Source organism: Balaenoptera acutorostrata, chromosome 15 (genome assembly GCF_949987535.1).
Source record: "Balaenoptera acutorostrata chromosome 15, mBalAcu1.1, whole genome shotgun sequence".
Lineage (NCBI taxonomy): Eukaryota > Metazoa > Chordata > Mammalia > Artiodactyla > Balaenopteridae > Balaenoptera > Balaenoptera acutorostrata.
In genome coordinates, this window is record NC_080078.1 from 43,354,096 (window position 1) to 43,371,070 (window position 16,975).

The following is a 16,975-nucleotide window of genomic DNA, read 5'->3' on the forward strand; positions in this document are numbered from 1 at the left end:
CAGTGAAAGAAGGAAGCTTATGAAAAAGGTAATAGTGGCACTTTCAGGCAAGTGGTGATGTGACAAGGGAAAGCTGAAGGAATGTAAGAATACAGGAGAAAAGAAGGAAACAATGAAAACTGGGGCGCGTTGTGAGTATGGAGAGATCCCAGACATGCCAGGACCTCCACCTCCTCTTCCCACGACCCCAGATTACCATCAGCAGATTTCATTAGTTGAGCTGAAATGAATCAGCTGTGCAGAGTAAGGAAGTGAGTAGGAAAGGCCTCCTAAATTTAGGTGGGCAGCAGCAAGTCCAGTGCTGTGAAGCAGTACAGGACAGAGCAAGTTCCTGATTGGGAGATGAGAGGATTGTCCTTAGAGAGGCTCTAGGCCAGCAGATGCTACTGAGACGTGAGTCGTTTGGCCTCTGAAGCAGCAACTCTGACTGTGAGGAATCTAGGCCACATTGCAAGAAGGGAACAGGGACCTGAGGCTGCACCCAAGAGAAAGGATGCAGTGCAAGCCCTCCTGTATTGTGGAGATAGAAGAGGCCCATGGGACCTGATTCAGAGGAGAAATAGGGAATAAGACTTGAAAGACTGATGGTCAGAGAACTAGATGTACATGAGGACACATGTTCTACTGCTTCATCAGGCATTTTTAGCTGGAAAGTCTTGGAGAGATTCATCTATGCAATGTTTCCCAAACTTTAAAAAAAAAAAAAGCTTGTAAACATAATATAACCCTTTGTTTAAAAGCAGATAAAGGAGGAAGTAGAAATGGGGAGCCCTGTGGGTTGAGAGTCCCTGCTCTCCAGTGTTCAGGAGGTGGATTGGATGTATAATAACCAACTACTGTATATATAAATAAAAGGCAAAGAAGGAGAGCAAAGACAGTTGTAGGTGCAAACCCACGGTCCTAGGTCATGCAGAGTTAACAGTTTGTGTCGATTATCAATTTATCATAGTAACTTGTAAAATTTCAAATACATTGTACAGTGTTTATTTGCATCATTAATTTGGAAGAGTAGCTACAGTTCAGATGTTTCAGATGCATTGAGAACAATCTGCATTGGACTCTTTTTTTTTTTTTATAATTTTTTTTTTGCAGCATGTGGCTCTTCATTGTGGTGAGTGGGCTTCTCTCTAGCTGTGGCGTGCGGGCTCCAGGGCGTGTGGGCTCATTAGTTACAGCGCGTGGGCTTCAGAGCGCGAGGGCTCAGTAGTTGTGGTGCTCAGGCTTAGTTGCCCCGCGGCATATGGGATCTTAGTTGCCCCACCAGGGATCCAACCAACGTTCCCTGTATTGCAAGACAGATTCTCAACCACTGGATCACCAGGGAAGTCACCCTGCATTGGACTCTTGACGATACTTTCCCTGCTGTTCTTTATGAAGTCCTGAAGCAGTTAGCACTTTTTTGCTTCGGTAAAATGAATTGAATAATACTCGTATATTTCCATGAGAAAGTGCTCTGTCTTTGGGAGTTGTGGCTCTGAAATGATCCCATAATGAGGAAATCAGGTACAATGCCTGTTGCATGTTTATAACTGATCTCAAAGAGCATAAGAAAACATTTGTAGCCACAGGAACAAAGAATTTTTGCTTAAGGTTTATTATTTAATAAACCTCTGTTTATTTTGTAAATCACCCCTCATCTCTTTTTAAAGGTATTTTCTCTTGGAATTTGTAGAGTGTGCCTGTTTAAAGCTCTTGGGGTTAAAAATTAAATATCTGTTGAGTTCAAAGGAGTAGATATAGAACAGAGAGATGTAAATTGTATTTTCTTAGTTGCCTTCTTTCTTTATCTTTTCTTGGCTTGTTTTGTCATTTTTACTGGCCTTATGAAACTTTGATTTAATTAGGGCTCTATTTATATCATGACTGCCAGTCTACTGTGTTAATAGCATTCTGATAGAGAAAAAAGAAATCCCTGCTTAACTGATATTAAAAATGGGGCAGCATATAATACCTTTTAAGATAGTTTGAGGGAGACAAGTCAATTTTGGTTATTATCGTCTGTTCACTTTTTGTGTGTCAAAACAAAAGTTCGGGCCTATTTTATGTTCAGACTGAGAACTAAGAAAACAGTTTTCTAATTTGGTTATCTTATAGGTGTGTTTCCAATTGCAGTACATCACTGCCTCATTTAGAAAATGTTCTGATACTTATCTGTGATGGACCACAAGCAGAGACTTTTTAAGGCTTTACTTACTAACATATGAATCAAAGTGCTTTTTATGCGTTGCTTTTAAGAAAAAGTCATTTTATGATGGAATCACTTTCATCAATTATAGTGTGGTAATGACGCAGACATCTTTATGAGTTATTAGCACGAGAGCAAACTTGATGCCTATGGTGCTGATCATTGACATCTACAGTGTATTTGTATCCGTAAAAAATGGAGTTTGTTGGGCTTCCCTGGTGGCGCAGCGGTTGAGAATCTGCCTGCCAATGCAGGGGACACGGGTTCGAGCCCTGGTCTGGGAAGATCCCACATGCCGCGGAGCGACTAGGCCCGCGAGCCACAGCTACTGAGCCTGCGCGTCTGGAGCCTGTGCTCCGCAACAAGAGAGGCCGCGACAGTCAGAGGCCCGCGCACCGCGATGAAGGGTGGCCCCCGCTCTCCTCAACTAGAGAAAGCCCTCGCACAGAAACGAAGAGCCAACACAGCCAAAAATAAATAAATAAATAAATAAATATTTAAAAAAAAAAAAAATGGAGTTTGTTTCCAGTTGATGATCTAGCAAATAATATACTCAGTTGCTGTGACAAGTAGGACCATGATATTATGTGGATACCATACAGATAAGAAATCAGTAGGATTGCTTTCTCTTCCTTTTTTTAGGACAGAACTTTTCAGAAGAAGCACCATCAAATGTGTAACTTTCATGATAAAGTAACTGGATTTTTCATGATAGCTTAATATATCAAGGTTTTATTTCCTAGATTGATGAAGGACTAAGTGAAAATCCATCAAATGTTATTTTATTTAAAACATGTAACATTTTATAGAATTCAGCTTTTGATGTGTTGTTTGTGAAATTGTCTGTTTTCTAAGATAAATTGAATTTCTCAGCAGTATCAGTTTTTACTTTCTCTTTACTGTTCCTTTTATGCTGTAAAGTCTGAAAAATATAAATAGGTGCTAGTTGTAATAATATCCTCCACAAAATCAAACTTTGTTTATATTTAGATTGAATATGAGACTCAAATTAAGAAGATGCAGCTACTCACAAAAGATAGCCTGGGAAAAAAAGGTGAACTGAAAGATGAAGACAGAGAAAAGGTAATAAATTAAAATGATAAACTTTCTGTTAACAGAGGATTTTTGGCGTGTTCATCTTTTAGGATACTGTTGTAAATAAAATCGTCTTATTACAAAGATCTTTCTGATTAAACTTTAAGTGATTATTTAAAGACATTTGCTTATAGAGTATTGCTTTAATGTATAATTCAATTAAATTTGCTGAAAGGCAGTCACTGTGGCTGTAAAAGAGATAGATTCCAAAGAAAACCTCAGTGTTGTTAGTAGGTGAAATTTTGTTTTTCTAAATAATGCTTTCGAACTGCCTTTTTCTTAGTTCCAGAAATGTTTTAAATGAGAAGTAAATGAAATGTGGCATTTTGCTTCTTTTCTTTGTATACATAATTTTGTACATTTTAACCTTTTCATAGATAAAGTGGAAAGAAAGGATTGCATATCTCAGCAACAGACAAAAAAGAATGGCAAGGAATACTTAAATAAATTCTGCTATGTATCTGCCGTAATGCAGGCTTCTAATCCTCCCGCCTATCTCCATATAAATGATTCTGCTCAAGACCATAGATGTTTTCTTCACTAAAAGCAGTAAAGCTCTTTTAGATGAAATGTCTAAAAACATCTTGTAATAACTTGGAGCATGCTGGCAAGAGTAGTCACTTGTGACTATGTGTGAAACCCCCTCAGCCAGTCGATATTGTAATAAGCAAAAATGGGAGCATCACTCCATTATTCAGAGAAGCCAACAGCGTGCTTCCTCCTTAGGCTGCAGCATTCATTAAGAAAAGCTTACTGGGCTGAAAGCTGGAAACAGATGATAACGGGATATGATTTTCATATTTAATGCTTTCCTTGGAAGAGTATGTGTGCTACAGATTGATAGAAGAATCAACTGCTACTTTACTAAAAGACTTTCAGGTTTGCCCTATAGCTACCGATGGAATCATTCAGCCAAGAAATTAACTTTTTCTCCTTTTACCTGTTTTATATATCTGCTAAGCAGGCTGCCGGGCTGCCAGTAAATGTTATTATGCAGTTAACTGTTTGGTATTTAAGACTCTTATCAGAAAAGAAACAGAGGCCACACTATTTTGTTTTTATAGTAGGAGCAAGGTTTTAGTTTTTCTTTTTTCTGTGCATTAACAGGCATTAATCTGAGTTTATAGGAAGTTTTAGTTTTCCTTCCCAGAGATTAAAAAGTTAAAAAACCTAGAACTTTAGAGCATTCTTTAAACTGTAAGATACAAAACACCAAGCCCCAGCAACCCTGACCTATATAAAAAGGCCTTTAATGACAAATGATTTCTCTGCCATTAGATGTACACCAAATGTGGTATGATGTGATAGACTTCTGAGACATTCAGGCAGTTTTTCTGTTTGACATTTGGTCATGAAATAATTGACGTGTTTTTTATCTATAATCCAGTTTGTTCTTTCTGTGCTGTTCCTGATAGACACCTTGTTAGTATGGCAGTGTCAATGGTACTTAAGTAAAACGGGAGACTTTTTTTTATATTTGCACTACTGATTCCTTACCTTACATATAGTTATATAGTTTCTTTTAAGTCATATTTAAAATTAGGGCAAGAGACATATAGCTGACAACTCCTTAAAATGTTACATAGAATAATAAGAAGTGTTTCTTTTTTACTGGAATGTGTCATCTCCTTAAAAGCTTTGACTATTGACTGTATGTAAGACTCAATTAGGTAACATTTTGAGACATAGCTTGCCTTTTTCAATTTCCCATTGATGTTCTGTCAATTAAAAGGTAAAAATATTTCAGCAGAACCCTGAATTAGTTAACACTTACTCTACACTAAACCACAACAATTCCTTACCGTATGGGGTATGTTTTATCTTTCAGCAGTCACATGAGTTAGTCTCTGTGCCCGGAGCGCTTGTCTCCAGGGACTGGCCTGAGCACGGTGGTTGAATTCAGTAGATCGTTGTTGAGTGAGTGCTCTGTTTGAGAAGCTGCAGCCGGTCCCTCTAGGAGTGCCACGATGCTTGCCCTCGAGGTGCTTCCCACAAAGCGATGTTCTTTCTGAGGCCTGGGATAGTGTGTGCTGAGAAGCTACATGGAGAAAGAAAGTTTGCTTCCTCTGCAATGAGTCCTCCACGGCCTAGGGGAGAAGGTGGTGTGTGAGCTGGCGTGAAGGGTGGGGAGGGTGCCAGTCGCTGGGTATTTGATAGACATTCTTGGGTCTGAAGATGTTGTGAGTGAAGCAGGAAGCCCGGTGGGGAGCCATCAGTCTGGCTAAAGGCGAACATTCTTGCAGGGAAGTGGGAGAAAATGAGCTTGGAAAGGGGCATCGTGGAACTCAGTCCAAGGCTCAAGGATTGAAAATTGCCCCCTGGAATCAGTGTGTGTGCACGTGCGTGATGGGGCAGCTGAAGCAAGGACTGGGGCTCAGAGCAGTTACATCACAGGCGCAGGAAGGCAGGGCTGGCAGTGCTGTGCAGGATGCCCTGGAGGAAGGAGCTCATGGGGCGAGAGAACCAGGGTTCATTCAGACGCAAGGAATGAACCGAGGGCCTGAGTTGGGGTGGCCATTGAGATGGAGAATGCCAATGAAGGGGAGAGGAGCTGTCAAATTAATGATAATTCTGAGTTATGAAAAGATAGCTTTAAAAAGTGGTTGTGCAACTTTCAACCAGATGCAGCAACTTGGATGTGCTACTAAGAAGAATGATCAGGTAGAAGTTGTCTATTTTTTAAATGTAGAAGTTTAGCTCGGTTTTATAATAGGAGTCCAGTGTTTTCATGCATCCAGCGGCTGCTCTTCAGAGTCATGTGTTCTCTGAAGAGAAGTAATCATTGATCTGTTCATCCCCCAGGATGATCTGTTTCTAATATTAGTCTACTTAGTAAACGCTTGTTGTTGTTGTTGTTAATAGCCAGAAAAGCCAAAGTTCCGGTCCCCCTTTGACTCCTCACAAATTTTACTATAATATAGTAATCCTTCTCCTCTATTATACCTTGCCATTTTTTATTTTGGGGTGAACCCTCATTCCATTGGTCTCTAGGCATGTCCTTCTTGTTGCCCAGCTTTTTTGTATCAGCAGTGACTAGAGCATACACATAAAGACACATCAAAACATATGCACCCAGGAGAGGTGGAGATGGCATTTGTGAATGAGAGCATAAACCTTTAGGTGGGATTTGTGAAGTTTCTTTGAACTCTTACACTGTGAAATATGTTCTACTAAAAGCAGAAGTGAGCTGGATACTTCACAGAAAGATTATACTCTGCCAGGGCTGGAGAATGTGGAGGACCAGAGAATTCCATCACAGGGCTAAAGGCTGGTAGGGGAGTTCCACTTCCACTGTTGTAAACCTCCCTCCAAGAGTCACGTGGAGAATGACCATGCAGCTTGTTACTTCTGCTTCTAATCCTAATATTAACAATGGGGAACAGTGACTACACACATATTTTGTCAGGGGCAGCATTGAGCACTTCATATTCATCAACTCATTTAATCCTGTCAGCAATCCTGGAAGTAGATACTATCGTATCCTCATTTTAGAGGAAGGCTCAAAGAAGGTGGTTAACTTGCCCAAGACTACACTGCTAGGCAGAGCCCAAATTCAAACCCAGACCATGTGGCTTCAGCGTCCATGTTATTAGCCATCCTGCTACACTGCCTTCCAAGGTAGTATGGGTTAAATGCTCCTCGAAAGTTGGGAGAAATTGCTGGTCAGATAAAAACAGCCTAGCCATATCATGTGAAATATTTCAGTTATTCATTTAGATGCTGCATTTTCACCTAACCTTGGGAGAGAGTGAAATGGTCTCCCTTGGTGGTATAATAGTCCAGCTGAATCAAGTGAGATCTGATTTTGCACTGGTTGAATTGAGTAAGAAATTAGGGGCTTCCCTGGTGGCGCAGTGGTTGAGAATCTGCCTGCTAATGCAGGGGACACGGGTTCGAGCCCAGGTCTGGGAAGATCCCACATGCCACGGAGCAGCTGGGCCCGTGAGCCACAGCTGCTGAGCCTGCGCGTCTGGAGCCTGTGCCCCGCAACGGGAGGGGCCGCGATAGTGAAAGGCCCGCGCACCGCGATGAAGAGCGGTCCCCGCACCGCGATGAAGAGTGGCCCCCACTTGCCGCAACTAGAGAAAGCCCTCGCACGAACCGAAGACCCAGCACAGCCAAAAATAAATAAATAAATAAATAAATAAATAAATAATTAAAAAAAAAAAGAAATTAGACATACACTTCAGATTCATTATTGGGGATTTTTTTTTTTCAAAAAAAACTGTGGTTTAGTAACACAATTTGAGTTTAACTCATTCAGTTTTGAGTATTGCGGCATAAGAGATGGGCACTGGAATCCTCGTATTTGGGTTTGGATCCTGTGACTGAGAGCAAATTGTGTGACCTTGTAAGTCTTGCTGGAGTGAGTATAATAACAATGGTTGATTTGAGGGTTTAAAAAGGTAGTGAATAGAAGTCTGCTTGACACCTGGTAAGTGCTTGGCACGTGTTCAGCGATCCTCTTGCCCCTGTCCCCACTGTCACTGTCGTCAGCCATCTTCCTTCTCCACTGGGGTGGCCGTATGAGGGTGTCCCTGGCTTTCTACCACTTACCTATGGGAGTGGGGACAGAGAGGCTACCTACCAATTAGGAAACGAGAAGTAAAGCCCTTGGTGGTAGCAACTCATAATAGATGATTTTAGCGTGATTACAATACAGAATAACTTACAGGACATACCTTTGAAGCCTGAATTTAATGGACCCATTTAAAAATTTAGGTAGTTCCAACCTCTATTGGATTTAGTGGCCAGTAACATCTCCTCTTGGCCTCAGTTGTGAAAATTTGGTTGAGTCTCGAATCTATCCCATTGGCAAAAAGAAGAGTTAAAAATCACATTGTCATGGTGTCTTAGTCGGCCTGGGCTGCCATAACAAAATAGCACATTCTGGGTAGCTTAAACAACAAATTTATCTTTTCTTCGGGGGGCTGGACGTCTTAAGATCTAGGTGCCAGCTGGGGTGGTTTCTGGTGAGAGCTCTCTTTGGTTTGCAGACGACTGTCCTCTCTCTGGGTCCTCGTGTGTCCTTTTCTCTGTGCACGTGTGTGGAGAGAGGCAGATCTAGGGTCTTTTCCTCTTCTAAGGACATCAGTCTGTTAGATTAATAGACCTCACTGAACCTTAGTTACCTCCTTCCAAGCCCCATTTCCAAATATAGTCACATTGGGGGAGGGCTTCAACATAAGAATTTGGGGGGGCACAATTCATTTTATAACACACAATAAAGTAAAATAATTCCTTCAGGATTGTTATGTGTAAATTTTTATTAAGGGATTTTTGGAAATCTTCTCAATGTGACTTAAGGACTTGTTTACATAGAAACTAAGAGCAGTAATTGTACTGTGTGAAAAGCTGGAAATTGGGTCTGACAGCTCCATTTTTCCATTCTGCATTTATCTTGATACTTACCAATTCCCTCATCTGTGGGGAAAAAAATAATAAGAAAAAATAAAATTACTGCAGTATTCTGCAAAACATGAAGTATAACATAAATATATTTTTCAAAGTACAATAATGTTCAAGATCCACCTGCTTTGAAAACTGTAAGCAGTTATTATTAACTGAGACACCATTACAGTAGTTCTTAACTTGCTGCTGGCTCCATCAGCATGTCCTCTCCCCTTTCTGCTAGTAAAGATGAACTCCTGATTTGAAAAGTATTTTCAACTGTATTCATTTGCTTTGCTCTCACTTTCCCCAGCTCCCAGTATGTTTTCAATTTATTTAAACTAAAAAAAATTGTACCCATTTCTTTCATCCCCCACCCCCAACCTCTGGCAATCATCAGTCTGTTCTCTGTATCTATGAACCTGGTTTGTGTTTGTTTGTTTTAGATTCCAAATGTAAGAGAGATCATATGGTATTTGTGTGACTTATTTCACTTAGCATAATGCCTCAAAGTCCATCCATGGTGTTGCAGATGGCAGGATTTTCTTTTTCATAGCAGAATAATATGCCATTGTATATTTTTACCACTTCTTTATCCATTCAGCCATCATTGGACACTTAGATTGCTTCCATATCTTGGCTGTTGTAAATAATACTGTAGTGTACATGGGGGTACAGATATCTTTTCAAGATAGTGTTTTCATTCTATTCAGTTAAATACCCAGAAGTGGAATTGCTGGCTGATATGGTAGTTCTATGTTTAATTTTTTGAGGAGTCTCCATACTATTTTCATAGTGGCTGCACCGGTTTACATTCCCACCAACAGTGCACAAGGGTTCCCTTTTCTCCACATCCTCATCAACACTTGTTATTTCTTGTTTTTTGATAATAGTCATTCTAACGTGTGAGGTGATATGTAATTGTGGTTTTGAGTTGCATTTCCTTGATGATTAGTGAAGTTGAGCATGTTTTCATGTACTTTTTGGCCATCTCTGTCTTCTTTGGAAAAATGTCTATTCAGATTTTTCTGCCCATTTTTTAATCAGATAATTTTTTGCTCTTGAGTTGTATGAGTTCTTTATATATTTTGGATATTGGCCCCTTATCAGATATATCATTTGCAAATCTTTCCTGCCATTCAGTAGGTTGCCTTTTTGTTGATGGTTTCCTTTTCTGTGCAGAAGCTGTTTAGTTTGATCTGGTCTCACTTGTTTATTTTTGCTCTTGTTGCTTTTGCTTCTGGTATCAGATTCAAAAATCATTGCCAAGGACTTATGTCAAGGAGTTTACCACCTATGTTTTCTTCTAGGAGTTTTATGATTTTGTAAAACATTCAAGTCTTTAATTCATTTTGAGTTAATTTTTGTATATGGTGTTAGATGGTGATCTAGTTTCATTCTTTTGCATGTGGCTGTCTAGTTTTCCCAGCACCATTTATTGAAGAGACTGTTTTTTTTCTACTGTATATTCTTGGCTCCTTTATTGTAAATTAATTGACCATATGTGTGGGTTTATTTCTGTGGTCTCTATTCTGTTCCATTGATCTATGTGTCTGTTTTTATGCCAATACCATACTGTTTTAATTACTGTAGCTTTGTAATATATTTCAAAACAAAAGAGCATGATACCTCCAGCTTTGCTCTTCTTTCTCAAGATTGCTTTGGTTATTTGGGCCTTTTGCATTTCCATACAAATTTTAAGATTGTTTTGTTTCTGTGAAAAATTTCATTGGAATTTTAATAGGGATTACATTGAATCTGTAGATTGCTTTGAGTAGTATGGACATTTTAACAATATTAATTCTTCTAATCCATGAGCACAGAATCTCTTTCCATTTATTTGTGTCTTCTTCAGTTTTTTTCATTAATGTCTTATAGTTTTTAATATATAGTCTTTCACTTCCTTGGTTATATTTATTCGTAGGTATTTCTTATGCAGTTATGAATGGGATTGTTAATTTCCCTTTCTGATATTTCATTATTCAGGTATAGAAACTCAACATTTTTGCATATTGATTTTGTTTTCTGTAACTGTATTGAATTGGTTTATTAGTTCTAACAGTTTTTTGATTGAGTCTTTAACGGTTTTCTATATATAATACATATCATATGCAAATAGTGACAGTTTTACTTGTTCCTTTCCAGTGTGGATGGCTTTTATTCCTTTTTCTTGCCTAATCGCACTGGCTAAGACTTCCAATAGTATATTGAATAAAAATGGCAAGAGTGGGAATCCTCGTCTTGTTCCTGATCTTAGAGGAAAGGCTTTCATTTTCACCGTTGAGTATGATGTTAGCTATGGGCTTGCCCTATATGGCTTTCATTATGTCGAGGTGTGTTCTCTCTATACCTGCTTTATTGATACTTTTATCTTAAATGGATGTTGAATTTTGTCACATATTTTTTCTACATCTATTGAGATGATCATATGGTATTTATCCTTCATTTTCTTAATGTGGTGTATCACATTTACAGATTTGCAGATATTGAACCATCCTTGTACCCCTGGAATAAATTCCACTTGATTGTGGTCCTTTTAATATATTGTCAGAAATTCCCTGGCGGTCCAGTGGTTAGGACTTGGTGCTTTCACTGCCATGGCCTGGGTTTAAGCCCTAGTCAGGGAACTAAGATTCCACAAGCCGTGTGGCACAGCCAAAAAATATATATATATTGTTGAATTCAGTTTGCTAATATTTTTTAGGAGTTTTGCATCTATGTTGATCAAGAATATTGGCCTGTAATTTTCTTTTCTTGTGGCATCTTTGTCTGGCTTTAGCATCAGGGTAATACTGGCCTCATAAAATGAGTTTGGAAGAGTTACCTCCTTTTCTGCTTTTTTGGAAAAGTTTGAGAAGGATTGGTATGTATGCTTCTTTGAATGTTTGGTAGAATTCACTAGTGAAGCCTTCTGGTCCTGGACTTTTTTTTATTGAGAAGTTTTTGATTACTGATTCTACCTCATTACTAGTAACTGATCTGTTCAGATTTTTTTGAATTTATCCACTTCTTGTTGGTTGTCCAGTTTGTTGGCATATAGTTGTTTATGGTAGTCTTATGATCCTTTATATTTCTTTGGTATCAGTGGTAACGTCTCCTCTCCAATATTTTTTAAGAGGTACAGATGGATAACTGTGACAGGAAAAGGAAGAAATGAACTAAAACCTTGGATTACAGATTTATCTTAAATACTTAACTTACTTCCTATTACTAGAAAGTAATAGGAAGGTATAGAAAAGTTGATCATTATGTCAGATCCTTAAACACTGACACATACTCCTTCCTTTGGCAATAACAGCTGTCTCTCAAAAACTTTTCATTTCCTAGTATTATACCACTGTCAATAATAATGTGAAACACAGCATTTTTTTCTTCAGCTTCCCTGGCTCAGAAGCTGCTTTGAGAAGACACAAAATAATATTCAGAATTTTAAGGTTAAAGACCACCCTATTTCCTGTTGCTAAGCAAACAAAATGACAGACTATTTAAAAAAAAACAGACAGCTGTCTGAGCCATTTCAAACGTAGCATTGCCTTATAGCGAGCAGCAATTAATTTTTGCAGGTTTCTTGTACATTTTTTGTTATGCAAGTTTAAATAATTGCTGGTGGGAATGTAAGATGGTGTAGCCACTTTGGAAAACAGTTCACAGTTCCTCACAATGTTACCATTGTGTACCAATGTACTCACAACATAGTTACCATATGACCCAAAAACTCCACACTCAAGAGAGGTGAAGACATATGCCAACACAAAATCTTGTACACAGATGTTCATGGCAGCAGTGTTCTTAACAGCTGAAAAGTGGAAACAACTCAGAAGTCCATCATCTGACAAATGGATAAACAAAATATGATATATCCATGCAGTGGAATATTGTTCAGCCATTAAAGAGAATGGAATACTTACACCTGATACAACATGGAGACACCGTGAAAATGTTATGCCAAGTGAAAGAAGCCACAAAAAATATTAGAAAACAAACTAATGGTTATCAGTGGGGAGAGGGGAGGGGGAGGGGCAGTATGCATTACTGTGCCAATTAAATGTGGACTGTGGAATGGAAAATACATCAATGTTAAATTTACTGATTTTGGTCATTGAACTCTGCTCGTGAAAGAGAATGTCCCTGTGCTTAGGAGGTACACACTGGAGTGTTCAGGGGGAGGGGGCAGGGTGTCTCCAAGTTAGCCTCAGATGGTTCAGGAGAAAATGGTGTGTATGTATATACACATACACATATGCATGTGTGTAGGGGGGGAGAGAATGATAAAACAAATCAGACAAACCATAAACAATTTGTTTATTGGTTTATTACAGACACTAATATGTGATGTTCTCATTAATTAGTGTATTACTAGAGCTTGTTGAGGACCAGAGTTCCGTATTCTAAAAAGTCTGGCAAAATTGGCATTTAACTATTTCCCGTCGCAGAGAGCTGTAGCTTCTGTTTTCAGGAAGTACTCTTTGTTAACAGTGCCATCTTGAAGTGGTCACTGTTTTCGCTTTCTGCAGTTCTGTAAGCATTTAAATCGCGGGTACATGCTATTTTTGTTGATTGTGCAGGTTACCATTTAGATTTTGTTGTTTCTCTCCAGTCTTGGCCCTGGGAATGGGCCTGGAGTCTTTTGCTTCTCTTAGTGGGTCATAGGAGTTAGAGAGGAACTGATTGAAAGGAATAACTCAGGGGCACTTCCTTTGTCCTTCCCCAGGGGGCTTTCTCATCTCTAAGACCTGCCTACCCTTTGACTTCATATCTTGGCCTTAAGCAGACCAACAAAGAGACAGGTACTTAGGGTTGCGGTGTACTCCCTGTTCTGAGTTAGTTCATTAATACTCCCTAAATCGGTCTTGAAAGTGAAAAATCAAAGGCCTCAAACTCATAAGTCTGATCACTGATTGGCCTCAAGTCTTCACTAAATGACCACTATTGTGTATATACTCGAGTCCCCTTCAGCATACAGCCAGCTGAAGCTCTCCACAGTAACCCATCACTTGGAGCCATCTATTTAAATAACTTTTTGTTTGAGTACAGGAAAAATGAAAGTAGTTGTTAGAGTAGGGTAGTGGTAATTGGTGATTTTTGCCTGTTTTAATACTTCTTTGTTACTGATAATAGGTCACATATTATGTCGCAAATACTGTTTATACTGATGAATCAGAATGTTGCTTAATATAATTTTGCTGTTTAAACCATGTGGTATAATGAAAAATTCTTAATAATGACATAATGGCCTCTTTGGACAGTAGTATCCTATAAGGCAGTCTTGACGGAGCAACTTCTATTCTAGGAGGCTGTCCTACTCACATGTGTGCAGAGAGGCATACACTCAGGGATAATTATTGCACATGGTTTGGAAGGGTAGGTGGTGGGAAGCAAACCAAGGTCCATGAAAACAAGACTGGTTAAATAATTTATGGAACATCTGTATGAGAGGTTAATACGCAGCTCTTAAAATTACAGTGTAGTCAGTTTCCAGTGCAATGGGTAAGAAACTTGGAAGTCACCACTCCATCCTAACAAGTAAAAAGCTGAACAAACCGAAAATCAACAACTCTTCTTAGATGTGACAGAGAAGTGAGGTCCCAGGGCAATATGCTGTCTCTCTCTGGAGAGACCAAGAGATGACTAGAGAGAGCGACAGCTTCCCAGAGCAGAGCTGACGCCTCTGCAGGACGCAATGCCGGACGGAGAAACCGGAACTGTGACTGACAAGGCTCAGTGTGGGCAGATCCACGAGAGAAACTCCGGGGGACCCAGCCACAGAGGCCCCCCACACTTTTGTGAGTTTTACCCCTAGTTCTACCAGGTCCTCACAGTGACTGTCAGGGAGGGGAAGGGGGAGAGGAGCCAGAACGCTCTGTTATTAACAAGGTCTGCCCTTAGGAGAAGCTGTTTAGCCAGAGCCTGACTGACCTGAGGGAAGGAAAAACCCAGCTCCAGAAGGTGCTAGCCTCCTGCGTGGAGGAACGGAAATAACAATTCCAGCCCCTTCTAGCCTTGAACCTAAAACTGCTCTAACAATAATGTCTTTTTAAAAGTCCATTGAGTGTAGATATATGGATTTATTTCTGGACTCTCAGTTCTATTCCATTGATCTGTATGTCTATCTTTATGCCAGTGCAGTCTAAATTACCCCTGGTTTTGTAGTAAGTTTTGAAATTGGGAAGTGTGCGTCTTCCAGCTTTTCTCTTCTTTAGAAAATTGTTTTGGCTATTCTGGGTTCCTTTATTTCCATATAAATTTTAGTATTAGCTTGCCAATTTCTGCAAAAACGCCTGCTGGGATTTTGCTAGAGTTTGTATTAACTGTGTAAATCAATTTGGGAGTATTGCCCTCTCAACAATTTTAAGTCTCATGTTGCTTGAACACAGAATGCTGATCTTGTTTGCCTTTCATTTCTTTTTCTTGCCTTACTGCCCTGGCTAGAATCTGTAGTATGGTGTTAAATAGAAGTGTTAAGAGCAGACATTCTTATGTTAACTCTGATCTGAGGGAAAGAAAGCTTTCAGTCTTTTACCATTGACTATGAAGTTAGCTGTGGGTTTTTCATAGATGCACTTTATCAGGTTAGGGAGTTCCCTTCTAGTCCTAGTTTGCTGAGTTTTTTAAAATCATAAACACATGTTGTATTTTGTCTAATGCTTGTTCTGTGTTTATGGAGATAATAATTTGGGTTTTTATTTGTTCTTTATTCTATTAACATGATGTATTATATCACTTAACTTTCATATGTTAAACTAACTTTGCGTTCCTGGGAAAAATCCTACTTGGTCATGGGATATAATCCCTTGTATATTATGCTGAATTTGGTTTGCTAACATTTTGTTGAGAATTTTTACAACTATATTCATAAGAAGTGTTGGTCTATAGTTTTCTTTCTTGTGATGTCTTTGTCTGGTTTTGGTATTATGGCTGGCCTCATAGAATGAGTTGTGAAATATTTTTTCCTCGCCTGTTTTTGGAAGAGTTTATAAAGGATTGGTATTAATTCTGAAGGATTGGTGTTAATTCTTTAAATGTCTGGTTGAGTTCACCAGTGAAGCCTTCTAGTCCTGGGCTTTTCTTTGTGGGAAGTTTTTTGATTACTAATTCAATTGCTTAACTTGTTTTAGGCCTATTCAGATTTTCTGTTTCTTCTTGGGTGAGTTTTGGTAGTTGTGTCTTTCTAAGAATTTGTCCAATTTGTCTAGGTTGTCTAATTTGTTGGCAAACAATTTTCATAGTATTCCCTTACTTTTTTTTTTATCTGTAAGGTTGGTAACAAAGTACCAATTTCATTTCTGATTTTAGTAATTTGTCTTCTTTCCTTGGTCATTCTAGCTAAAGGTATGTCAATCTGTGAATCTTTTCAATGAATCAACATTTGGTTTTGTCAATTGTCTCCAGCTTTTCTATGATCTAATTCATTTATTTCTGCTCTAATCTTATTATTACCTTCCTTTTGCTTGCTTTGGATTTAATTTGCTCTTCTTTTTCTACTTTCTTAGCATGGAAGGTTAGGTTATTGATTTGAGTTCTTTCTTCTTTCTAATAAGCTTTTCCAGCTCTGAATTTCCTTCTAAATGTTTCTTCCCATAGGCTTTAGGAGCTTGTGTTTTCCTTTTCATTTATCTCAAACTGTTTTCTAATTTCTCTGGTCATTTCTTCTTTGACCCATTAATTATTTAGGAGTTTCTTATTTAATTTCTACATATTTGTGAATTTGCCAGATTTCCTTCTTTTATTGATTTCTAATTTCATTCCGTTGTCATCAGAGAACTTTCTTTTAATCCATTTAAATTTATTGAGACTTGATTTATGGCCTAACATATGGGTCTATCTTGCAGAATGTTTCATGTACATTTAAGAAGAATATATATTCTGTGTATTCTACTGTTGGTAGGTGGAGTCTTCTTTATATGTCTGTTAGGTCTAGTTGGTTTATAGTTGGTTCAAGTCCTCTGTTTCCTTATTGATCTTCTGTTTAGTTATTTTATCCATTATTGAATGTAGAGTATTTAAGTCTCCAACTATTATTGTTGGGTTTTGCTTCAGATAGGACTTTGTTGTTAGATATACTTACATGTTTCTAATTGTTATATCTTTTTCACAGATTGACCCTTTTATCATTGTAAAATGTCCTGTGTCTAGTAACAGTTTTGAGTCTTAAAATCTATTGTGTCTGATTTTAGCATAGCCACTTCTGCTTTCTTTTGGTACTGTTTGCATAGTATATTTTTTTTCCATGGGGCTCTCTTGATATATCTTTTCCCTTCCCTATGCCCCTATGCTTTCAACCTGTTTGTGTCTTTGAATCTAAAA

The 16,975-nt window shown here is 38.6% G+C and overlaps 1 protein-coding gene across 4 annotated transcripts in view; it reads left to right on the plus strand.

Moving 5' to 3' along the window:
* Window positions 1-16,975, plus strand: part of KIZ (kizuna centrosomal protein) — a 114,013-nt gene that overhangs the window by 14,659 nt on the left and 82,379 nt on the right. For all 4 annotated transcript variants that reach the window (XM_007191883.2, XM_007191884.2, XM_007191885.2 and 1 more), the window contains exon 4: window positions 3,176-3,268. In XM_007191883.2, coding sequence (XP_007191945.2) covers window positions 3,176-3,268 — 93 coding nt within the window. The remainder of the gene's footprint in view (window positions 1-3,175; window positions 3,269-16,975) is intronic.